Here is a 25,338-nt window from a genome sequence, read left to right on the forward strand (position 1 = left end):
AAGGATTATTTTGATGTTACATCATTGCCTTTTCTCTTTTACTTTCCTTTTTAGTTTTATTTTAGGATTCCCTATTTTTAATGTTCATACAGAGATTTCTTTAACTGAAATACCGAATAGTTTCTTTGGTGTGAAAAACTATAATAGTACACAGGATCCTAATGAGACAATTAATAATGTGAAATAGGAAGTAAAGGGCTAAAGGTGTAAGGAAAGTGGGAAGGGTGGGGGAGAGGTAATAAGGGAGAGGAAAAAAATATGAGAAACTGAAAAAATGGAAATAAAGTGTTTGTAAATGGGGAGGGGAGCAGGGGGTGAAGGGAGGGCAGGGACAAGGGGAAAAATGAGAATCAAGACCTATTATGTAAAGGTACAGAATCCCAATGATGAATGTAATTGTATTGTATACCTAGATTGTACCAATAACCTCAATAAAAAGAAAAAAAATAAAATAAAATAAAATTTCTTCTCTGTGAAAGACACTATATCAAGATAATGTAAAGGCAAATCACAGACTGGGACAAAATATTTACAAAAAAGACACATCTGATAAAAGACCCAAAATGTACAAAGAACTTTAAAATTCAATAACAAAGAAGCAAACAACCTTATTAAAAATGGACAGACGTTTCACCAAAGAGTATGTACAGATGGCAAGAAAGCTTATAAGAAGATGCTCTACATCATATGTTATCGGGGAAATGAGATCATATATGAACGAACAGCTGAAATCCAGAACATGCTAGTGAGGCTGTGGGACAACAGAAACTCTCATTCCTTGCTGGTGGGAATGCAGAATGGTACTGCCATTATGGAAGACAGTGTGACACTTTTTTAAAAAGCTAAAAATACTTCTAACTTATGATCTAGCAATGGCATTCTTTGATATTTATCCAAATGAATTAAAAAGTTATGTCCATACAAAATCTGCACATTAATGTTTATAGTAGTTTTAGCCGTAGTTACCAGAACTTGAAAGCAGCTAATATGTCCTTTAGTAGATGAATGCATAAATAAACTGAACTACATCCAGATAATGGAATTTTATTCAGCACTAAAAATAAATAGTCTGGGGGTTCAGCTCAATGGTAGAGTATGCCTAGCATGCACAAGACTCCAGTTTCAATCTCCAACAGCAGAAGGAAGGAAGGAAGGAAGGAAGGAAGGAAGGAAGGAAGGAAGGAAGGAAGGTAGAAAGAAGAAAGGAAGGAAGGAAGGAAGGAAGGAAGGAAGGAAGAGAAAATGAAAAAAGAAATCAACTATCAAGCCATATAAAGATATGGAGGAACATTAAATGCATATTTCGTGAAAAAAGCTAATGTGAAAAGGCTACATGTTGCATAATTCCCAACTATATAACATTCTTTAAAAGATGAAAAAATTAGAAAATTTAAGTGAGACAAATTCTTAGAAAGACACAACCACAAACTGAAATATCAAAATAGCTCACCAAGTCAACAACATAAACTTGTTCTCAAAATTTTCCAAAAGGCAAACTTCAAATTCAGATGGCTTTTCTGATAAATTCTACCAATTGGTTTATGCAAAAATAGTATAAATTTATACAAACTTTTCCAGAGAAATAAAAAGAGGAAAAACTTTCTAATTTGTTTTGTGGGGTCACTATAACACTTTTTATCAAAATCTTACAAAGGCATTTCAAAGAAAAAAACAGGAAAATTTCCCTCATGAGCAAAGATGTTTTTAAAAGTTCAAAATCACTCTAATTATGTATAAAATTTTTTAATACAGACGGTAGCTGTTGTGGTAGATGCTTCTAATCTCAGCACTCTGGAAGCCCGAAGCAGGAGGATTATGCATTTGAACTAAGCCCAGGAAACAGCAATTTAGTGAGACCCTATCTCAAAATAAGAAATAAAAAAGGCTGGGGATGTCATCCAGCACAAAACCCCTGGGTTCAATCCTCAGTACCCAGAAAAACATTAGACAATGGTAAAAAACAGTCATATGAATGCTACTGACAATAATTTGAAAATAGAAAATACATGAGAATACATTAATGAGAGGTATAAGCCTTCTATACTAAAAACTTAAAGTTATACATAGAAATCAAATTTCTATATAGAATGGGCATAAAAACAGGCACATCCACCAAGGAAAAGAACAGAGAGACTGGAAATAAACCCACATATGCATGTCAGCTGATCTTTGACAAGAATGCACAATGAAGAAAGGAAAAATCTCTTAATAAGTGGTGCTGGCAAAACTGCACACCCATATGCAAAGGAAAGAAAAAGCCACTGTTTTACATCATACACAAAACACTAACTCTAAGTGGATTAAACACTTTGTAAATGTGAGAGCTAAGATCATAAAACTCCCAGGGGAAACTACAGGAGAAAAGGTCCTTGACCTTGGCAGTGATACTCTGCATATCATACCAAAAGCACAGACAAGAAAAATAAAAACAGATAACTGGGATCACATCAAAACAAACAGCATCTGCACAGCAAAGGAAACAACAAGGTAAAAAGACAAACTGAAGAATGTAAGAAAATATTTGCAAGCCATATATATGACGAGGAGTAAATATCCAGAATATACATAAGGAAAAAACCCTCAATAACCCAAAAAATGGCCTGGCTTATAAATGATCAGTAGACCCAAGTGGACATTCGTAAAACACACAAATGGCTGGCCAATATATTAAAAACAATGTTCAACACTACTCATCATCAGCAAAATTCAGATGAAAATCACAGTGAGATATCACTTCATCCCATTAAGGATAGCTAATCTCAAAAAGGCTAAAGATGACAAGTGCTGATCAGGCTGTGGAGAAAAGGAAACCCTCACACACTGCTGGTGGGAGTATAAATTCATACAGTCACTATGAAAAACAGCACGAAGTTTCCTCAAAACATTAAAAACAGAATTCCCATATGATCTAGGAATCCCAGTCCTGAGTATATATCTGAAGTGAAATGAGTCTGTCAAAAAGACACCTGCACTCCATGGCTGTCACAGCACTATTCACAGTAGCCAAAATATGGAATCAAGCAAAGTGTTCATTGATAGTTGGATGGGTAAAAAAAAAAATGTGGCCCGTGAGTACACACATGCATGCACACACACACACACACACACACACATACACACACACACATACACATGTACTTGCGCATGTGCACGTGCAATTACATATTTAAATTTACATCTTTATTTATATTGATGTGTGTACAGAAACACACACACAAAATGGAGTATTATTCAGCCATAAAATGAGGGAAGTCTTGGGCTGGGGGTGTGGCTCAGTGGTACAGGAATTGCCTAGCATGTACAAGATTCTGAGTTCAATTGCCAGCACCATAAAAAAGGAAGTCCTATAACTTGCAACAACATGGTGTGATTGTGACAGACATTATAAAAAGTGAAAGAAATCCACTAAAGATTAACTACTGCATTGTCCCAGTTATTTATGGAATCTAAAAAGTCAAACTTGTAGACAGTAGTTGCTGGGGCCTGGGGAGCTGTGAGGAAATAGGGAGATGTTGGTGAAAGTTATAAGATGAGCAAGTTCTGGGGACCTAAGATACAGTATGGTGGTGATGAACGTGCTAAGAATCACTGCACAATGTATATACATATCAAATCATCATATTGTATACCCTAAATATATACCATCTTTACTTGTCAATTACATATTTTTAAAATATCTATATAAATGGTAGGATATTTCTTGTTCATTGTTTGAAAAATTCAATATTGTAGAGATGTCAATCTTCATATATTGATCTATAAATGTGATACAAAACTGCTCAAATCACCAATATATTGAATATTGTATATCTGGAACCTGACCAGCTGACTCTAAAAATGACTCCAAAATAGGCAAGGTGTTCCTGAAGAACAGACAGGCGGATCTTTTCCATAGGCTATCAGCACTGATGATACTGTAATCAAGAGAGTGTGGTATCGGTTTTAGCTGTGCCCGATGCAGACAGGAAGCAGAGCTCAGACTCAGACCTGACATAGGAGGGCACTTCTTTTGAGACCAACGGGGCACTACAGCTGTGGGTTCAGGGCGGCCTCTCCATCACAGGGTGCCGGGTCAGGGACAGAAGTGACCCTTACCCCCACTCTGCCACCACACACAGACTGATTCCAGGTGGTCAGTGGGAAAGGGGGAGCAAGAAACTTCCCATGCTGCCTCGGCTTTTCCAGACGCATTTGGCTTTTATTCGCTCTTCTTGTTTTGCTCTTTGTTTTGTGGTCCAAATCTAATTAGTTTTAAGCTTTGTTTGCCTTCATGTAAAAGAACACAATCTAGCTGATTTGTACCTGATTTAAAATTATTTCAGTTACTTTGTTTTTAAATCAGAGACTTTGGATTCATTCTTTTTCTTATTCTATTATTTTACTGGGATTGTCAAAAGGAAGCAAAATGTGTAATAGTCACATTACTGGGAACCTTGGAGGAGGTCTTTGCCAGAGTGACTTATTTCTTCAGTCAGGAGAAGCGATTTGAAAACTAATTTGCATTTCTTACACTTTCCATAATTCCTTTAAAACATGGCCTTAGTAGGTGGTGGTGTGAAGGTGATTATATTTATATACATGGAGGGAGAGGGGAGGGAATTTGTCTTCATGTCTGTCTTTCTGAGAGAAACAAGCTGGCATTAAAAAGAACAGTAAAATGCTTGGGTTGGCCAAGTCATGGCAGAAAGTTGTGGGGGCCTGGAGAAACACAAGAAGAAATTACCCAAAAGCTACACTGAGGCAGCTTCTGAAAGCCACAGAGACCTAAGTGAGAGGAGAGGGGTGGGGGTGGCAGGAGATGGAAGTGTGTTCAAAATTTCAAGTCAACCTCATAAAGATAAATGGCTTTATAGAAAGGGAGAAAGAGGTCTCCAGGAGGGTGTGCCAATGGACAAAGCCGGGTCAGAATTCCCCTGATGGGGGAGGCTTGGTAAAAAGCCAGGGACTGGAAAGACTATTCCAGGTCCAGGAAAAAGAGTGTGGCTGAAGGGATTCTTGAGAAATAGAAGGCACTGTGGTCTACAATCTCAGGCTCACAATGCATATGAGCGGCTAAGAAGGGAGTGGGACCAAACTGACCCAAAAGACATCACCTTCTGTGTGAAGTGTATCCTCTAGTGACTTCGAACCAACATTAGCAGCTCAGTCAGGTGAGGGGCCCACTACATGGGCAAAGCCAGTTAGGGGAGCCCATCACAAGGAGCCAGGGCTCTGGCTTTTTGCAGCTTCAACAGCAACCCAAGTGTCTCTCCCAGGTGCCAGGCTCAAAGGAGGGGTGGGGCCGCCTTCCGGCTGTGTACTTCCTGCACGGACCCAGTCCCATCAAGAAACTGCACTGCGTGAACAAGGAGCACTGAGCAAGGTCCTCATGTGGACACACAGTATGAAGAGCAGCCAGGCAGGGGGGTCCTCTCCTAGGCTTCTCTCTGTGCCCGAATCGCAGCACCTGACACTTACCTTTCCAGGCCCTGATGTGGTCTAGACCAGACAGAGAGATTCTCCTGGGCACCAGGCTGCATTCTGGCCCCCTGCTGCCACTCTGCTCACTCCATGAGAGATGTTCCTCTGGGTGCCTTTCAGAGAGGTGGCTTGGCTTAGGAGGGCGGGGGGGTGGAGTGTTGCCCGTGATGTCTACTTCTTTTGCCCCACACGGCAAGGAAACTTGGTTTTTATCTGCCTGAATGGTGGAATTGAAGGACGTTTCCAGCAATGATGAGGAAGACAAACGGTCCCTGGATGGTCCATTGATTTCTCTATTCCAGATCCGAGTAGCCTGGGGTCTCGTGGAAGGCACCTCCTGAGATCCGTTCCCATGGCGCGAGGGCTGGACCAAGTTACTGGAGGGTAGTGGCTGCAGGCCATCCACAAAAACATCATCAAACGAAGTCTGTTCCAATGAACGGTCTGAGTTTGACCAGCTATCACACCTGGTAGGAAGACCGAGGAAAGAAAAGCAGGTAAGTTTTGCTGAAATGTAGCCATTCATCCACCACAAAACCCATACTGGCCTCATTCCCATTCCTCCAACACTACCTTTGGTTCTACTTGCAGAGCTGCATTCCCTCTGTAACCCTCAAGTATACCAGCTCCTTTGTGCAGGAAAAAAATGACTTACTGCTATTTTTCATCCTCTAAACATTAGATACATACATGAAAATGCAAGGTTAGAAATGAAAGCCACAATTCTGAAATACATGACTCATTCTGTTTACTATGTCACTTCATCTTTCATAGTGGTTGACAGTGATCTGTCCCCATCTTGGCAGTGGCAGGAGGAGAGGTGAGGACACACCCACTAGAAAATGTTCCCACTGAAAAGGGTGTTGTGCTCAGGCACACTGAGCACATCTGACACAGGTGCCACAGGAAGAGGCAGTGAGGGGACAGGGGACAGAGGCGTCATGCTAGGAGGCCCAGCCGGACAGTCCCCAGCGTAAGCATACCTGGCATGCTGCAGTCTTCCACTTTTGCAGTTGGACAGGACCAAATAATCAGGAAGGAAGAGAAACTCTGACTCACTCCTGGTTTCTTCAGCGGCTATGGTATTAGTGTTTGCATCATCTCTTGGCAAGGAGGAGCTTGCAGCAAAGGTGGTATGAAGGGAGTTGGCAGGGGACGGCTGGAGGAAGGAGGGCGTATGAGTGAGGCTCTCCAGGGAATCTGCTGGAGAAATCATTTCCCGGGTTAGTGTTTTCAGAACGGCTATAGCACTCGCTCAAAATTTCTCAAACAGTATCTAAGAAGCCAAATAGAAGATGCAAATCACAGCTGGTGTTTGTACTGATGGAAGAGACCATTTCCCCAAGCTATAAACAATGTCTGGGAAAGAAAGCCAATGTTCCAACAGTGAAGTGTTGAATCAGTTAAGAGTAAAACAAAACAAACCAACATTCTTGGCCTAAAAATCTGTAATTAGTCTACACACAGTTTTTTTTTTTCTTATGGCCCTCAGCATCAGCCCTGCATTGGTGTTTATTCACTCAACCAATGTCCACATATATATACATATGTACTTATGCATAACAAGTCTATGTGTATATACTTACATATGCACTTATACAGAGAGTATGTCCACACTGATATATATGAGATATGATTAAAATCCAGTGTGTATTTGCATTTTTAATGTATTACAGTAAAAGACATATTGCCATGAATCCCCCTCAAAATTCTCCCCCACTCTATTTTTTAAAAAAATTTTCCTCACTTTAAGCATACTTATTCCACCCTTCTTACCATTTTCTGAAGCAGTTTTGGAAGCCCTCTTTCCTGAGTGTCTTTAGTTGTGCTGTTGTGGCTGCCTTCCTGTCCTGAATCAATTCAAAATGTTTACCTTTCCTGGTCATTTTGACTTTGGAAGAGCCAGAAGCTGTATAGTGCCAGAAGGAAAAAAATCTGCACTAGTCTTGTCACACTGCAAAAGATATGGTCATGTTCACAGTGTATGATAAACGCTTAGTTAAGATGAAAAAGGCAAACATATTAAGTGATGTGTTTTGGGCTAACTCTTGGATGAGGGAAGAGACAGAGGAGACACGTAACAGGATACACAAATGTATATCTACTTTGGGCTGAAGGTAGGGAACAGGGTAGTGAAGAGCCAGCAGCAGGGTGAGAGGAGCTGGTCAGGGAGGCTGGGTTTGGCCTATCAACTGTAGCCAGGATGGACTTGCTGTGACATTGCAAGTCAGCTTCATCTGACTCGTACCAAGAATGAAGACTTTGAGATCACATCATTTCTCTTTGAGTGCTCTCAAAGCTCAGCAGCGTTGCTGAATAGCTTCACTTAATAAGCTTCCCTGGCTCTTGAAAAGAAAGGGACTCTGTCTGCAGGAAATGTGCTCTGTGTTCATCCTAGAGATAGAAGCCACTACCTAGTGTTACAGCACCACCTAGTGTTACAACACAGGTATTCCAGGGGTGGACAGAGAAAGTCATATAGTAACTATTGACTATAAACTACAGGATTTAGAGGTCAGTTTTGTTTTTTTTTTTCCTACCAGACTAAGAGGGCAAAAGAAACCACATGCAAAATCCTGCATTTTGAGGACGCAAGCGTGGTGTGATAATGCCAATATTCAACAACAAATCTATGAAAGGAAGTGAAGTGTAACCCCAAGGTTCTGACATACCTGGTATATTAGATGGGAAGGAGAGAGAGAGAGAGAGAGAGAGAGAGAGAGAGAGAGAGAGAGAGAGAGAGAGAGAAGAAAAGAAAGTGTCTTTTCTCCTGGGTCAGTCACACCATTGCCCAGAAGCAATGGACCAGAGAAAACAGAGCTTATTTCTCCTGCAGAAACCTGCAATGTTCTTTGTGTGGGTGGATCCTACCTTGTATGTTTGGACACAAACCCTAGAACCTGGTGAAAGAGGGCCATTTCTAGTGCTCCACTGCATTTGGTAGGAACAGCTATGGTATAAATTAGCCCGCCCAAATACCCTCAAGGTGGTAGGCTTGACATCTTTCACCATTTTTCTGCAGTAGCTTTCCCATGTGGGACAGCACTCCTGGTCACCCTTACACATGGGAGCCCCCGCCCTGCTCTTACCTGCACCATCCTCCAGGTGGCCCAGGTTGCAGACCTGACTGATGCTGTGCACCCACACCTGCATCTCTTCCTCCGTCTTGGCCACCAGGTAGAATGTACGGGAGGCGGTCTTGACAATAAACACAAAATTGTTCTGGAACTCCTTCCGAACGAAACCAGGCCCCACATGCTTCCACACGGCACACTCACTGAGGTCTATCACGCGAATGGGCTTGCTGGAGTGCTTGTTCCGGTAGTACTCCAACACGTCAGGGTTGCCACTCATGCGGCCTCGGCGGAGGACAAACCAGCGCTTGCGCCAGGCCTACAGAAGCAATTCAACAAGGAATTATTGGACTAACAGATCTTGTTTCTGAGGCCCTGCCAAGAGCTTCTGTGGTGACAATGACAGCAAGAAAGAAGGGGCTCAGCCATTTTAATGATAAGATACTTCATGTGAAAGGACAAGTGCACTAAGTCTGCTTTCTAGCATGACTGGAAGGATGGGACTCACACCTTATCTTAGTGCATTTAGGTGCCCCTTGCTCACTGCAGGCCACCACCAATCCTCATTGACAGCATATTCTTACTTTCTGCTGCGGTGACAGGTTGACAGCAGGGCTTTCTTCCATCAGAGACCGCCAGGGTCATAGCTAGCAAGTGCAAGAGGAAAGATTTATAACTCTGTGGTTTGCTCTCCTGTACAGTGGCATGTGTGACAGCAGGAAGTGCAGGCCTCTGCCAGGAGGCACGGTGACCAATGGGACAAGAAGTCTTTTGTATCTCTAGCCTCATTTATGCCTGACGCTTTTATAAGCTCACCAGCTCTGAACCAGGGCCAGAGGAAAGGGAAAAGCCACCATTTGGAGTGTTCTCAGCCTCTTTCCTGCTAAGACAGCATGAGATCTGAGGCATTAGAGAGTCCAGAGAAGCGCTGAAAAAGCAAAAGTGAAGGCCATTTGGCACAAAAGAGCCAAAACATGCCTCAGAATGCAAAGCCCTCCTGAGGAGGCTGTTGTAACATTCAGCGCCCAGGAGGGGCCGCCCTGGTGTGTATAGGCAGGGTAACCCAGACTTTGTTTTGCATCTAAAGCTCCGAGGAAAGGTCTGGCCCTCACGAGGTGCACAGGCATGTTAATTAAACCCTTGTTTCTAAGACAGAAGAAGTAACAGCACATTTGTGTGTTCATGAGGGTGACCTAGAAAGGAGAGAGAAGGGGCTGACTCCATAAACTCCTGCTGCAAAACTCTGGCACTGGATGGGAGTGGAGCCACTAAAGATGAGGAGAGGAGCTCAAGTCTTGCTCTGAGCTTTGGAGCACAGGAGAAGGGGATGTGAGCGTTTGGCATCAACGGGGGGCAAAGAGAGGATTGGAGAATGGCTTGTGTGCCTGCTGAGAGAAGCTTCTATGGGGACCCGGGGGTACTCAAAACTTTCCAAAGGCCACTTTGGTGGGGAAATGTGAAGAGAAACTTTGCTGTACTTCCCAAAAATAGTTCCAAAGAGGAACTCAAACTGAGCCCAGAAACAAGTTTCATGTTAAATGCTCTTAGTGCAAGAAGGAGAATGTTACAGCTAAGTATGTGCTTCATTCAGTCAGCTGTGATCTGTTTTAGAGCCCACTGATACGCTGGACCCTGTGCAGTTGCTGGGGAGACAAGCTGAGCGAGCCACAGGCCCTGCCACTCTGTCTTGTGGGCAGCAGGGGAAGTGGGCAGGTGGATAAACAGACAATCGAAGTCGGTGAGATGAGTGCTGTGATAAGGGAAAACCATATTGCTAAGGGAACACACCCGGGAGACGCCTCTGCCAGTTCAGTGGTCTGGGGAGGCTTCCACAGATAAAGCGGGTCAGGGAAAGGAGCGCGCACGGCCCCAAGCTGGCAGTACTCGAGAGGCTAAGACAGGACAGTTGCCCAGTCTGGGCAGCTGAGTGAGTTCAAGGTCAGCCTGAGCGGAACAGTGTGACCCTGTCTCAAAGCAAAAGTGAACAAAATATCCAAACAGAAATGTCTACAAATAAGACATACAAATGGCTAACAGGTAATGGCAAAATGCTGAACATCACTATTCATCAAGGAAATGCAAATGAAAACCACAATAAGATAGCATCACACCCCAGAGAGGATGGCTGCCATCAAAGAGTTGACAGAGAACAAGTGTTGAAGAGGGTACAGGGAAAAGGAACCCCTGTGTACTGTTGGAGAGAATGTGGACTGATGCAGCCACTATGGAGAACAGCAGAGTGTCTCCAAAAAATTAAAACTGGAACCACCTTAATGCCTAGAGGGGAAGTGGGAAGGGGAAGGGAAAGGAAATAAGGGAAAAGAAAAAAATGTGAAAAAAAACAGGGAAAAAAGGCAACAAAGTCTTTGTAAATAGGGAAGGGTGAAGGAGGGCTTGGGTATGAGGAAAAAACAAGAACCAAGACACATCATGTCAAGGTACAGGATCCCAATGGTGAATGTAACTGTATTGTTTGCTTTAAATGTACCAATAAGCTTAATGGGAAGAAAAAAAACTGCAGCCACCTTATGACCTAGCAATCCCTCTTTGGATAGATATCCAAAGCAAGCAGCCTGTATGTCCAACGATAGGTGAATGGATGAAGAAAATGTGGTTTATTTACACAACAGAGTATTACTCTGCCACAAAGATGGATACACTGAGTGATGTGTAGGAAAATGGGTACACCTGGAGACCATCCTGCTAAGTGAAGCGAATCAGACGCACACACTTCAATGTCACAGGGTTTCTTTTATATGCGAAACCCAAATCATAAAGAGCAAAATAAAAGATAGATGACAGGAAACAAAACTGCTAAAAATGTTTTTAAAAACAAAGCATGTGGAAAAGACATCTGCTCTTCTCCCTTTGTGCCCAGTATTATTCACAACAGCCGAGGTATGGAATCCAGCTAAGAGTCCATGTGCTCAGAAATGGGTAATGGAGGTTGGGGAATGTGCACCATGGCACACTGTCAATTTCTCACTTTCCGCAGCCTGGATGGACCTGGGGAAGATTGTGCCAGGTGAAATGAGCCAGACACAAAAAGAAAAAATATTTTATGATCTCAATTACACAAGGAACCCTTTTTTAAAGAAAAAAGTCAAACACACAGAGATAATGAGAGCGGGTATCAAGGGCGAGGCGTCAGAGGAAATGGAGAGATGTAGGTCAGAGCATACAAAGCACTAGATAGTCCAGAGATCTAATATGCAACATGAGGTCTGTAGTTTAAAAGTTTTATTGTATTAAGGAATTTTGTTAAATAAGTACATTTTAGTTTTTCTTATCACAAAAAGGTAACTATGTGAGATAATGGGGTAATAAGCCTCACTTTGGTAACCATTTTGCTGTCATAATATCATGTTGTAAACTTCAAATATACACAGTTAAATTTATTTTAAGAAAGAAACCAGGTATAATGGCTCATGCTTATAATCCCAGCACTCAGGAGGCTGAGGCAGGAGGATCATGTGAGTTCCAGGCCAGCCTGAACTACACAGTGAGACCCTGTCTCAAAAAAAACCCAAATAATAATAATGATGATGATGATGATGAGTAATAAATAGAAAGAGAAGAGCTGGATGTGGCGGCACACTCCTATAATCCCAGATACTTAGGAGACTGGTGTTTGAGAACTACTAATTCTAAGCAGCCAGCTTGGGAAGCTGAGTGAGACTCTCTCAAAATAAAAATTTTGAAAAAGAGCTGGGGGCATAGCTCAATATTCAGAGTCCCATCCGCAGCAACACAGGCAAAGAAAAGAAAAAAAGAAAGCAATGAAAAAAAATAACAGGACAGAGGGGGAAATGTATGAATTAAATGAGACTTAAAAGGTACATCAAATTTTTAAATGTGACTAGGAGATGCTCATTTCAGCAATTAAAAACATAAAAATACAAAGAAGAGATTTCTAGAGAACTCAGGAGAAGGAGGATCTATTTTTCAATTGGTTGCTGGTTATAAGGGAGTAATAATAATTCATTACCCCAGATCTAATTTGCAATATTTGTGTTGCCTTTTCTCTTCTCTTCCTCCTCCTCCCCTCTCCCTCTCCTTCTCTTCCTCTCTCTCCCTCCCCCCTCCTTCTCTCTCTCTCTCCCTCCTCCCCTCCCTCTTTCTTTCTACTGGAGATTGGACTTAGGGTCTTGCACTGAGATGCATCCCCAACCCCCCCACACACACACCTTTTCCTTTGAGACAGGGTTTTGCTAAATCACCCAGGCTGGGATCGAACCTCCAATCCTCCTGCCTCAGCCTCCTGGAGTGCTGGGATCATAGGCATGCACCAGCACTCCCAGTTTGTGCCATCTTTTCTGGTAAAAAGAAAAGTGTTAAACCACCCCCGTGGCTAGGATGTATTCATGGATTCCTTCAGTAAATACGTACAGTGTCCACTACTGCACGCACCCGGTATTGTGCACAGAAGAAAAACATGCTGTGCTTTTTGGGGATTGTACATGTGGGATTGCTAGCTGGTGGCAGCTGAGCTGCAGTCCACCCTCTCTGCTCAGGCCTTCTTGTTACAAAAGTCCTGAGCAGCCTGAGAAACTGAGATGCCAAATGATGGAAGTGAAGCTGCAACTACAACTCAGAGAAAGTGAGTACAAACGGAGGGTTAGGGAGCATCCATCTGCGATTTGAATCTCCTCTGGTTTTCCGTGGGACTTTGAGCAAGCAACTAGACTGGCTGTGAACCTCAGTCCCATCATCCGTAAGTGGAGATAAACCATGATGTAGCTGTGGTGAACAACTGAGAAACAGATAGCAAAATATCATGCCTGTACCTGGCAATTTGAAAGTAGCTGCTGAAATCACAACGTGATCACTGGCACTCAGGGCTCATGGCAGTGTTTGCCCTGGGGAAACTGTTTCTCCTCGCCTGCAGCCCACATCCCCGCTGTGTACGATGAGGAGCTCTAAGGGCTTTTCCAGCTCTGACCAGCACAAGATCCGTTCCCCACCAGCCTTTCCTGTCACAGCCACCAAGCTGACTCATTACCACCCCACCAGTATCATCTCCAACAACAAAAACCTGTCACGTCCTGTAACCTTGTGGAAAAGCATTTGTGCTCATTTCTAGAATGTGAAAGAGGCTAAGCTGAGTTCCTGTAGGAAGGTGCGACTAGGTCATAGGCCTGTTCATTTTTATGGAGCTGTTAGAGGAGTAATTGAATCCCTTCCACCTGAGAATGAATGCTATGCCTGGCTCTCCTCTTCACACAATCCAACTCGCTGATTTCAGTTTATGAACGCCTCCCTATTTCGTCTCTTAAAGGACAGAGACACATCAGGGACACAGAGCTGCACAGACAGAAGCCGCTGTGAAGAGACAAACAAGGAGAAGATAGCCATCTACACGTTAAGTAGAGAAGTGGGAACACAACCTTCTCTCAGAGTCCTCGGGGGGAACCAACGCTGCTGACACTTTGACTTCAGACTTCCAGCCACCAGAACTTGTCAGATCACAAATTTCTGTTGTGTAAGCCACCCAGCTAGTGAGACTTCTTTACAGTTGCCCTGGCAAATCCATACATTTCCCAACCTTTAGCATATGTCTAAACTACTTGGGAAAACTTCCACTTGCAACCACATTGGTATATCTGGCACTAAACTCGCCTCCTGTCCATAAAACCAACTAGAGAACTAGCCCAATACATAGATAGGAAACAACTTCTTTCAGACCCCGTATGGCAGTCAGGGCTGGGCTGTGATCTCTACATGAAGGAAGACAAAAGTAGTGAGCCCTCCAACTTTTCTGGCTTTTGGCCTGTCAGCACTTTCTGGGCCACAGCAATCTTGCAGGGATGAGAAATAGAGATAAGAATTCTGGGTGGTTGAAGCAGCTGGCATGTAGGAAACGTGACTAGAGAGGAGAGCACTATGTAGATAAGAGCTCCAGATATCTAGATTGGAGTTCCCCCGTGAGCTGAATACGGACATGTGCATGGGTAGAATGAAATCCCATGAGACAAATCCAAAAACAATACTGAAAAATCCTCCAAAATGAGTAACAGAACTCTTGTAGGGACAGGAGGTATCTGTGATCGGATCAGCCAGAATGGAGAAGCCCAAAACATTTCGTACAGGCACTAGAAAGACTATACCTCAGATGCAGGAGTAGAGCCGAATGAGCCGTGGAGTATAGGCTACTTTACACCTGCTCTAAAAAACATTAAAAAGAATACTCAGAATGATCACCTTGATCTTCAAGGTACTAAACTGCCTGCCAAAACAAAGCTCTTTAAGGGAAGACAAAAAATCCAGACACTCAACAATATAATATTTAGAAGCTATAAGCCGGGCATGGTAGTGCGTGCCTGTAATCCCAGCACTCGGGAGGCTGAGGCAGGAGTATTGCTTTGAGTTCAAGACCTGCCTGGGCTACATAGTGAGTTCCAGGTCAGTCTCAACTACATAGTAAGATTCTGTCTCAAAAAAACAAAGAAACAAACAAACAGAAAGAAGCTATAGCATCCAAAGCTATTACTACAAATGCAAAGAAGCAGAAAACTGTAATCCATAACCAAAAAAAAATCACTCATTAGAAATAGACCTAAAAATGACAGAGATAATGGAATAAGCAGACAACATCTTGAAACAGCTATCACTAGCCAGGCATAGTGGTGCACACCTATCATCTCATGACCCAGGAGGCTGAGGCAGGAGGATCACAAGTCTGAGGCCAGCGTGGACTGCATGGCAAGACCCTGTCTCAAAAAACAAAACCAAACTAAAATCAAACCAAAATCAGCTATTACTACTTGACATTTAAAGGAAAACGTGTATATAGAGAAATGGAAAATATAGAAATGTGGAACTTATGGGGGTAAAAACATGATATTTCAAGTTTTAAAAACCACTAGATGGCCAGGGGAATGGGAAAAAAACAAGAATAAATAAAGATGCAAGATCCCAATGATGAATGTAAGTAACTGTACTGTATACTTAAAATGCACCAATGAAAAATTTAAAGAATATTTTAATTGTATGGTTTAAAGTCTCTTATGAAAAACATCACTAGATGAGCATAACACCGTCTTAGACACTCCAGAAGTGATCCATGAGCCTGAAGCACGGAGAAAATGAATAAAACCATCCAGGAGACTGTTGCACATTCCTGGACCACTTGCCTCCAGCAACTTTATTTTCCCAGGCTGGCTCGTGGCCCAGAAACGTACATTTTTAACAAGCACCTCTGCGTATGATGAGGCATACAAGTAACTGGCCAAGGATGAGAGCAAAGGGAGAAGTGCACGGGATGCAGAGTGGGAACCAGTGACTGGTCTGTTATGGCTAATAGGCGGGGCATGGCAAAGGGAACAAACCCCGCAAAAACTGCTTGGGCGGGACGTGCACTCTGCATAGCAGTTTGGAGGCAGCCTCGGAGCAGATAAGGATCCAAAGCAGTTTCAGGAAACATCTCTAAATTAGCTTTGTACACATCAGGATATAAGAATTATCAAAGCAAACAGAATGCACTTATAGTCCCTTTCATAAGTGAATTCCTAACCTTTTATGGGCTATCGACCCTTAGAAAACACAATGAAACACACAGACTTTCCCTCATCAGAAACACGCCTGTGGATACAAACTATTCTGGATCCACTTGCCTTGCTCAACTCCACATATTCTCCCTTGTTGATTTTCTCCAGTCTCATTTGCTTTAGCTACCATTTACTTGAGGATGATCTATACAATTATATTTCCAACCTGGATCTTTCCAGTGAATTTCTTACCCATAAGCAACTATTTAACTGGCATCTCCTCATACATCTAAGCGGTCTCTCAAACTCAACATGGCCAAAATGAATCTTTGGATTTCATGTCTCTCAGGCTCACCACTCTCCAAACTTTCTAATGTCTCAGTAAAGTGCACCACCATCAGCCGATTTTCTAAGTAGAGGAACTCTGGAGTGGTCCTTATTTCCACTCTCCATATCTAAGCCACAAGTAAGTTCTGTTGCTCTACTTTCAAACTATTTTGCTATTCAACCCGTTTCTCTCCACGTAGCCACCCTGCCCCACAAGCACCTTAGTCCAAGTTTCTCTTGTCTCTCACCTAGGTAAATGAAACTGTCTCTCATCTTCCCAGACCCACTCTCAACTCCCCCATGAATTCATTCGTAATGGAGAATTCAGTGATCTTTTAAAATCATGAATCACATCATGTTACTCCCTACCTTAATTCCCACACACCACATCACTCTGACCCCAGCCTGGTCTTCTTATTCTTGTTCTCTTGAGATTTAGTGCTTGTCCTTCCTCCCTACACTGGAATGTGAGCTCTGGGCAGCAGACGCCTTGTCTATCTTGATTACTGCTTTATTCTTTGGGCCTAGTCATCCTGGCACACAATAGTTGCTCAGCAAATGTTTATTAAATGAATGAACCCCACACATGATTTAATGGCCTCACAGATCTAAGAGGGTTTATAAGCAACATACTCTCTCGGATTTGCTCATCATGTATTTTTGTGCTAGGAGCCAAAGATGTCGTGGTGAGGCAGATAGACATGGTCAAGCTGGAACTTGGGAAGTCAGGCAAAGTTTTATGCCAGACTCTTAAGTCAAAAACAGCAAATACTCTATGCAGACACTGCATCATGCTGTTTGGGACTAAACGGAGGTGTGAGAATGACCAGGTAATGTCTTCCCAGAGCATACCTAGAATGAACATTTAGCCATTAGCAGAATGAGCTATAAGGCTGAAGTTTGAGCACTTTATTCTTGCACTCAGTTGTATTTGCACAGTAAAATAAACCTGGCTTCGTTATGGCAAGTTTCGCTTCTTTGGCTCCAGAATTCACTCTAATAAATTGAAGTGGCCCATCTGGATTGTATCCACTGTCGAAAGACACTGAAATGAACTGAGAAACATCCTGCAAGTCTCTGAGGCTGTAAAGAGACACCTCTGATTTAAAATGCATTTCTGGCAAGAATGATTACTGTCCCTTTGTTTCAACAGACTTGGCCCGCTGCCCCCTCCGCAGTGGTGAAATCCCTAAGCTATGAAATCATTTCCTTCACATGTGTACAGGATGGGTCCACAACCTACCTCCATGGCCAGCGCAGGCTGAGGAAGCAAACCCACTGTCGTTTGCATTTTGGACCCCAGGCTTTGAACCTTCAATATTGCTATCATTTGAGCAAGTAGAGATTTGGACATAACCTGCCAAAGGGAACTGTGTGTACCTCTTTCCCTCCTGACTCATGGATATGGTCCACACTGTCCTGGCTAAAGGTGGTTAGAGCTCTGGGATTTCAGTGCTTGGATGCTAGTTGCTATAATTGCTTACAGGTGATGGTGCCTTTCTAAGCTGCTTTTTTTTTTTTGGTGGCCATATTGGCCAGTTTGCAGGACATACCTCAGATTAGAGGACAAGGAGAAAAAAATGTTGCTAAGATCCTACCTGGACCAATTGTGACAAGCTTTCAGTTGTGTGTGAGTTGGCCAGAGAAAGGATTTATCATTCCAGCATTGCATAGGAAGAAAGGATGGGAGCATCCGAAGTTATAGGCAGAATACAGGAACCCTAGAAATGAAGCCGCAGCCAGTGGACATCAGATGATCTCCAACTCTCCCTGGCACCTTAGGCTGTGCTGACACAGACTGTATGCCCTGTGCTACCAGTGTGTGTGTCCCCTCAATCCCCAAAGGACTTGTGGTATCGTTAACAGTCTTGGACTTCAGCACATACTCAACGTATTATTGTTAACCAAATGACTGACCAAAGTGGGTGTGGCTATGAAAGGGTAACAGGAGGGATCCTCGGGATGGCACAGTTCTGTTACATTGGTTTCCGTAGGCACTTCTTCACAGGCAATGACACTGAATAGAGTCACATATATGGACACATGCACACACAAATGCACACATAAGTTGATGCCTCCAACAGCTCTTGGACAGTGTCAGTGTTACCTGGTGGCTGTGAGGCTGTGTAAGATGCTGCTACTGAGGGAATTGGGGAGGGGGTGTATTGGCATCATGGATGTTTCTTTACAGTCTCCTGTGAATGTAATGATTTCAAAATTATAAGATTATAAAAAGACACTCTATCCAAGAGAAACTCTTCTTTTTCTGCTGAGAAATTCTTAAAAGTATAGAAAGAGAAACCTAGAAAAGATGGGACAAATAAGAAGCATAAAGAAAGATGGTAGATTTTGATCCAAATGCATCTAGAATTACTTTAAATGTTAATGGACTCAGTGCTCTACTGAAAAGATGTTTATTGAATAACTACTGCGGGTCAAGCCCCAGGATGCGTGCAGGGGATACAGCAATGTTCATAGTGGTCCCAGTAAGTTAGGTAAAGTCTTGCCTGGAGCGTAGCACACGGATGAGTTCACACCTGTTGGGAGGGCTGGAGTGACACAGGATGAAGCTAGAAGACGTGGCAGCAGCCAGATGATGAAAGACAAGTTGGGGACAGGATTGATGGGACTGAGTTCCCAACTCCATGTGGGCCACAAGAGAGGGGAAGGGGTCCATGTTGAATCACAGGCTTCTGGTTCACAATCAACAGGTAATATTACCATGTAACATATTGCTAGGGCTCTGACTCCTTTGCATGGAACAAGGGCATGTATGCTTTCACTGATGGCATTTTTCCTTACAAGTGTGTCAACTTGCATCTGAAATCTTGTGAAGTAGTCAGGACGGCTGCTACCCTAGCCCCGGAGAAAAACAAACTGGTACTCAGACAAATGAGGTGGCTTGTTCACTGAGTGACAATAAATCTGAATTTAAATCCTATGGTTCCTCATTCGGTATTCAAAAACATCATTTCAAGTAAATTGAATGAAAGCAGAGAGAAATCAAAGGTACGGTAGGAAGAGGGTCCATGCCCACTCTAGTTGGGTGGAGACCCTTCAAGACAGCATCAAATTTTATCAGGCACATTGTTCAGCTGGTTGTTCCTGCCCTACTCTGCTGTTTACTGGGAGGCATTTGTAGGAAAATGGAGTAACACACCAAGTCACCTTCCAAATCATGCAGCAGAGCACTTTCAGCAAAGAGTTTTATCACTTGGAACTATCAAGCTTTTTCCTCAGATAAAAGTTCTATGTCTCAAAGTGGAATGTTTCTGTCCTTTTGCACACAAGCCTTCTTTGGAGTCCAGAAGATGAAAAAGACAAGAAAGGAAGGAGGAATAAAACTTGCTGTTGTCTGAGTTACTGACTTTTCATTTCCTTTTACATCCTATCTCATCCCTATTCTGACTACGAACAAGTTTCCCCTACTGTGTTTCTCTTGTTGTATTGCTAATGACATATACTTAGTAAATGCTAGCTAGGATTTAGGAAATCTAACAACTCAATTACTGAATTCCATTTGTAAGGGCTCCAAGAATCTTGGATGTGGTCCCAGAACATGAAATGAAAGCATTTGGTAATAACTTGGAAATTTCGGTAACTTCCTGAGACCCACTCCTCTAAGCTGAGCTCCATTCTCTTTCCAAGTGGTTATGTCTTGAACACACTCAGTAAGTTTGGGATGTGTTTATTAGTTGTAAAAAGAAGTGAGAATCAATGAAGAAACTTAATTCTGGTTAATACTGTATTTTCTGCCGAGCTTTACTCAAGAGGGTCCTTCCCCACCCCTTCTATTTCCTTGCCAAGGGATACCATAAAGTCCATGGGATGCAAGGGCAGGAGGTTGGGAATTTCCAGGAGCTGGTTACACTGCTCCTCTCTGCCCTGGCTCAGTGCCACTAGCTCTGAGATCGCTAGTGACCCTTCAGCCTGATGGCCTGTAACCTTCTGCTCCCTGCTAGACAGAGTTGGGACTTGTCCCAGACATGGAATAACTTCCTGTGATTGTCCTGGAGATAGCCTGGCCCACAGGATCTGCTTCCATGGTTTGTCAACAGAGGCAGAAAAGTCTTGTATCTCTGCGATATAGTGGGCCTTGGGAGGATGAACCCTGAGGAGAAATGTTCAGCAGAGATAAGTACGCTGCGGGGGCTGTGTTCAAGTATGACATAAACTTGACCTTCCTCATGCATTGTTAACCTAAGTTCCGCTGACTATCCCAGCTAGTTTCTCATTATTCCTTGTGTGGCAGAATCTTAGAGGTCATCAAGAGTAGCTAATCAAATTTGCAGGTGTTACAAACCTGGGAGGGCCATCGATATGTTAGGTGCCAGGATCGGGATGCAAAATTGTGGCTTGGAATAATGAGCTAAAACCAACTCTGGAAGAAACACTTACTGTAAATGCCAGTAAATTCTATGGTAAGGAGTTGGAAGCGTGATGAGAACACAAAGCAGGCAATCGAGTCTGGGTGAAGATTCAGAGAAGGTTCAACACAGAGGAAGTGACAACAGAGCTGAGCTCACCAGACCAAAATGGTAGAGAGGAGGCTCCTCTAAGTAGAGGTGGTTGCAAAAGTGTAAAAGCATGAGAATAAGCTTCCCAAAGGTGCCCTCACACCCGTGTTAGGTACCAATAGCGGTGATGGCTACACAACACCCCAAAGCTATTTAACGCTAGTGAACTGTACATTGCCAAATGGTTAACACGGCCAACATAATGTTATGGAATATTTTACCGCAATGAAAAAATATCCTCACACCCATGACAAAATATCACAACTAGAGTAACGGAAAGATCTGAAGCAGTACAGAGTCCTCGAAACATGCAATAGTAAGGATGGTAGTTAACACATACATCCCAGGATTGTTCTTAGTGCCGTGGGTGGAATAAATTATATCACTTGACCCTGACATAAACCCCACATGAAGTACATACTCTTTTTATACCATTCTATAAGTATGCGGAAACTGAGAGGTGAGAGGTTCAATAGCCTGCCGAAGGGCAGGAGCTCACATGTATCCAAGATGGTTTTGAACTCAGATCCTCCATTTCAGCCTGGCTCCCAACTGTGAAGTGTGCCGTGGCAAGAAGCTGGGTCAAGGGGCGTAATACATCTGAAAAGTGAGGCCATGGGTGAGGCATCCAAGAGAAGCTGAGCTCTCCAGGAAGAAAGGAATGAGCTGAATCAGCCAGCACTTGTGTGGCAGTGGATACTTGGCTTAAAAGTCTACAATTGATGAGCTGGAACGTGGAAGGAAGAACAGCGGGGAGAGAAGAGATGACAAGGGAAAGTGTGGTCCATCCTGAACGGGGTCGCAGCTCCCAGGGGTCAGCTACAGCCCGGAGTGGAATTTTATGAGGTGGTTCATCAGCTCGAAGTGTTCCTCTAGCTGGAGGAAGTTGCCAAACCCACCCCCGAGCCTCTGACCAACACAACCATGAATCAACAGAAACCACTCTGCTCAGAAGCCCCCAGGGCACCAGTGTTTATTTAAACTCCTGTCTCAGCAGGGGCAAAGCTAAGACTCAGAGGGCGTCTGCGGCTGACTTACTCCCTGGTACCTGGAGAGGAAAAAGAATGTTCTCGACTTCCACTCAGTTACATTACTTTCTTTCCTCAAAGCATATCTGCTAGAAAGAACCCGAAATTCTTTATGGCTCCAAACAAACTCTATTGGCCTCGTCGCTGTTGATCTGCATGCCCTATCTTTTCTCTCAAGAACACACATGCAAGTCAAGGTTCAGAAAATGTTTGTTAAATGACTCCATGAGCACTGCTCCAAAGCATATCAATAAGCATGCTCAGACACAGCACTAACCGGTGTCACTTTTCGTTCCGCGCATGAGCACTAACCTCAGGTTTGCCTGGTGTTAGATATTCCCTGGCCCTCGTCGCCTCTCCTTGTTCCGAACAGCATCACGTGCCTTCTTCCCCCCCTCCACCAATTCTCCTCCCCTTGCCACCCCTCTCCTCTAGGACAGAATTATCTCATGCCACGGACCTCCCTTCTCCAAGTTAAGGATTTTTCCCCCTGGTATCTTTCAGAAATCTTTCTCCTATTTTCTCAAAATTGTGCCATCTCCAAGGGAAGGTGAGATGTGTAACTAATCTAGGGCCTTTCCATGTGTTGGATGGATTTTCCTTTTGATCTTGGATTCTTTTCCCTTCTTTTGATGAGTTTCATGGAGGAGAATTGTGCAAACATATACTCAGAAATCTCTCTTTCTTTCTGATGTCTTTCTCAGAATCTTTTAAGTTCTAGCAGTCACATGGTCCAAATAAAAGTATCATGTTTAAATTTATATTATTTCCTATGTGTCCTGTTCCCTTACAGGCCTTATGTACTGTTCTTCATGTACTTTACCCACTTTTCAATTGCAATGACCTTTTTCTAAGATTGATGAGGATTATTCAGAGATGATGGATGTTAACTTTTTGTTTGCCACATATGATGAAAAATGTTTGCACTCTGTAAAGCACCCCTTAAGTTTTTTTATATTGTAAACTACAATAGTACTTAGCATATAGGCGATGCTCATTATATACATGTTGAAGGACTGACTAAATGGAAGAACAAAAATGTTTTATTTTTATATAACAAAGATCTCAGTCTCTTCCTTAACACTTTTTTTCTTTCTACGGTCATATTTAGAAAGGTTTTTCCCCACCTCTAGATCAGACTGAGATTTAACAACCTTCTCCTCTGAAGATTGTTTAAACTTTCTTTACATTTAGATACAATACATCTGGAATTCACTCCTCATATCTATACTAAGTGAGATTGAGATATACTTTTCTTTTTTGGACTCTAATTTCCTTACCCAACTCAGTATCAGGGCCATACTAACCTCATGTGATGGATTAAAGGGGTTTACATCTTTCTCTGTTTAAAGTTTGAAGAACATGGGAGTTATGTATTATTCTTGGTTTTAAAAGCTCAAATACAAAAGTTTTTGTGTCAGGTATCTGGTCTTGGAGGTAGTTATCTGACAATAATGTCCATGTTTTTTGTATCTAAAATGTTGATCAGGATAACATATTAGGGGCTAAGATTTTGGGTTTTTTTATAAGATGATGCTAGAATTCTCATTTAGTGTGAAAATTTGGGCGGGGTTAAATTACTTTTTAAACTCCAGTTTAATTTTTAATTACACCATTCTCATGGCCAACGACCCCAAACCGCTGATTTCTTGTCAGCGCTGAAACCCACAACATAACAGACTTGCTTGTTGTGAAATAGGAAGTTATAAGCCAGTGGTGATGAACTGAAATAACTACAGAAAAGGAGGCATGTGAGGCAACAATAAAGCAGTCTTGCTGTCATTCTGTCGCTGCTGCCATTTAGGAAGTACTAGCAAGAGCTTTGTCTTGGCGTGAAGCAAGCTAACATTCTTATCCAGAGAGAAGATGAACCGAGCTGAGTTACTGGGATAGAAAGTCTCCAGTGAAAGGCTTTGTGAAGTGTTGGGACTGCAGATATGAGTAAGTCAAACAAATAAACACAATGCGCCACGATAGATGTCATAACAGAGGGAAGTCCAAGGCCTGAGAGGGAGCACAGGAAGCTTTCACCCACACACTGCATGGGTCAGTAGGAGACTCTTACACAGCTCAACTCGCGAGAATGACAGTGTGTGTTCAGGCACTGGGCAGGACCTTTGAGAGAAGGAACCCTGACTTTGATGTTACCCACGCTGAGCTTTGGGGAGATAAAGGCGTGTGCCAAGTCCACTGCAGCCTCTGTGATCATGGGCTGACAGCTGAGGGACAGAGACAAAAGTAAACAAGAGGGGGTGCTCTGCAAGGGAAGGAAACCAACTTTGATCCTTGTTTCCACTCCAACACCCACTCTTGGCTACAGGGACAGCAGATCTGAAGCCATCCCAGCTGGGAGCTCCCATCATGCTTCAGGGCTGCCCAGCCTCACTGAAGTGGAGGGAAACCCACACAAGTCTGAAGACCTCTCCCTCCAAGATGAGAAAAAGTGTTTTCTTGTCAGCCTTTATGTTTAATTATTGCATAAGTATAGTTTCGAGGTGCCAAGCAAATCACAAAAACTATAAAGAAACAGGTTTACTTAGACAAACTAAAAACTACCCCCCAGTAAAAGACCCCATGAACAAAGCTGAGATGACCAATATGTAGGCAGCTGTGTAATGAATAAAGATACATAAAGAGCTTCTATGAAACCCTAAGATAAATATAAAAAATTGGCAGAAGATATGAAGAAGCATTTCATAGAAGGAAAAAAAATGGTCCCAAACCACATATTCATAAATTGCAAATTCAAAAAATCTTTGTAAGATTTGCAATAACATTTTCAAATATCTGCCTACCGGGTGTTATTTTTACAATGGCTAAAAATCAGAAAGAAGCTAATTGTTCCTCAGGAGGTTGACTAAATTATGGCATGAAAAATCAAACCACCCATCTATGTCCCTCTTCTCCAGTCTACTCTTACACCTTGAAAATCTCCATGTTCTCATTTGTTAGGACCCCTTGAGTTCCATGTTTTAATCCCATTTACCAGTCCAGTGAAATGAAGAGTAAAGTTGGTCATTCCAAAATGAAGGCAATTTTAAAGGCATTTTTTAAAAAGTTGAGTGGAGACTGTACACAAGATAACTTTCCAGAATGTAGACTTTGTTGTGGTTTAGGTCTCCTTAAACCTGTTCTTCCCCCAGGCTTCCAAATCTCCAACTTTGTAAGTGCTCAGGCCAAGACACTCCAATCAATCAGGAAATCCCACTGGCTTTACCTTCAGAAAAAAACAAAAACAAACAAACAAAAAAAACCTTCAATCACCCCCTCCCTGCTGGGAGACAATGACTGCCTCTCACCTGGATCACTGCAGTAGCCCCTGACCTGGTCTCCCTGCTTCAGCCCTGATCCCTACCATCAGTGCAGTTGCCAGAGTGATCAAATCCCAACATCTCTGTGTTCAGAACCTTCTGATATCTCCCTCCCTTGCTCAGAGGAAAAGCCA

General features: G+C 42.9%; 1 protein-coding gene across 5 annotated transcripts in view; it reads right to left on the reverse strand.

Moving 5' to 3' along the window:
* The window catches only part of Gab3 (GRB2 associated binding protein 3), a 49,623-nt gene extending 24,513 nt beyond the window's left edge, over nt 1-25,110 (reverse strand). For 2 of the 5 annotated variants that reach the window (XM_033760367.1, XM_033760370.1), the window contains exons 1-4: nt 24,880-25,110; nt 8,550-8,853; nt 6,444-6,663; nt 5,458-5,927 (exon numbers count right to left, since the gene is read on the reverse strand). In XM_033760367.1, the coding sequence (XP_033616258.1) occupies nt 5,458-5,927; nt 6,444-6,663; nt 8,550-8,853; nt 24,880-24,912 (1,027 nt within the window). In that variant the 5' untranslated portion in view covers nt 24,913-25,110. Of the gene's footprint in view, nt 1-5,457; nt 5,928-6,443; nt 6,664-8,549; nt 8,854-9,044; nt 9,065-24,879 lie in introns of those variants that run through there. The other 3 variants (XM_033760368.1, XM_033760369.1, XM_033760371.1) reach the window with 3 other exon arrangements.
* Nucleotides 25,111-25,338: the final 228 nt, after the last annotated feature.

Source organism: Fukomys damarensis, unplaced genomic scaffold, assembly GCF_012274545.1.
Source record: "Fukomys damarensis isolate Sample0158 unplaced genomic scaffold, DMR_v1.0_HiC HiC_scaffold_39, whole genome shotgun sequence".
Classification (NCBI taxonomy): domain Eukaryota; kingdom Metazoa; phylum Chordata; class Mammalia; order Rodentia; family Bathyergidae; genus Fukomys; species Fukomys damarensis.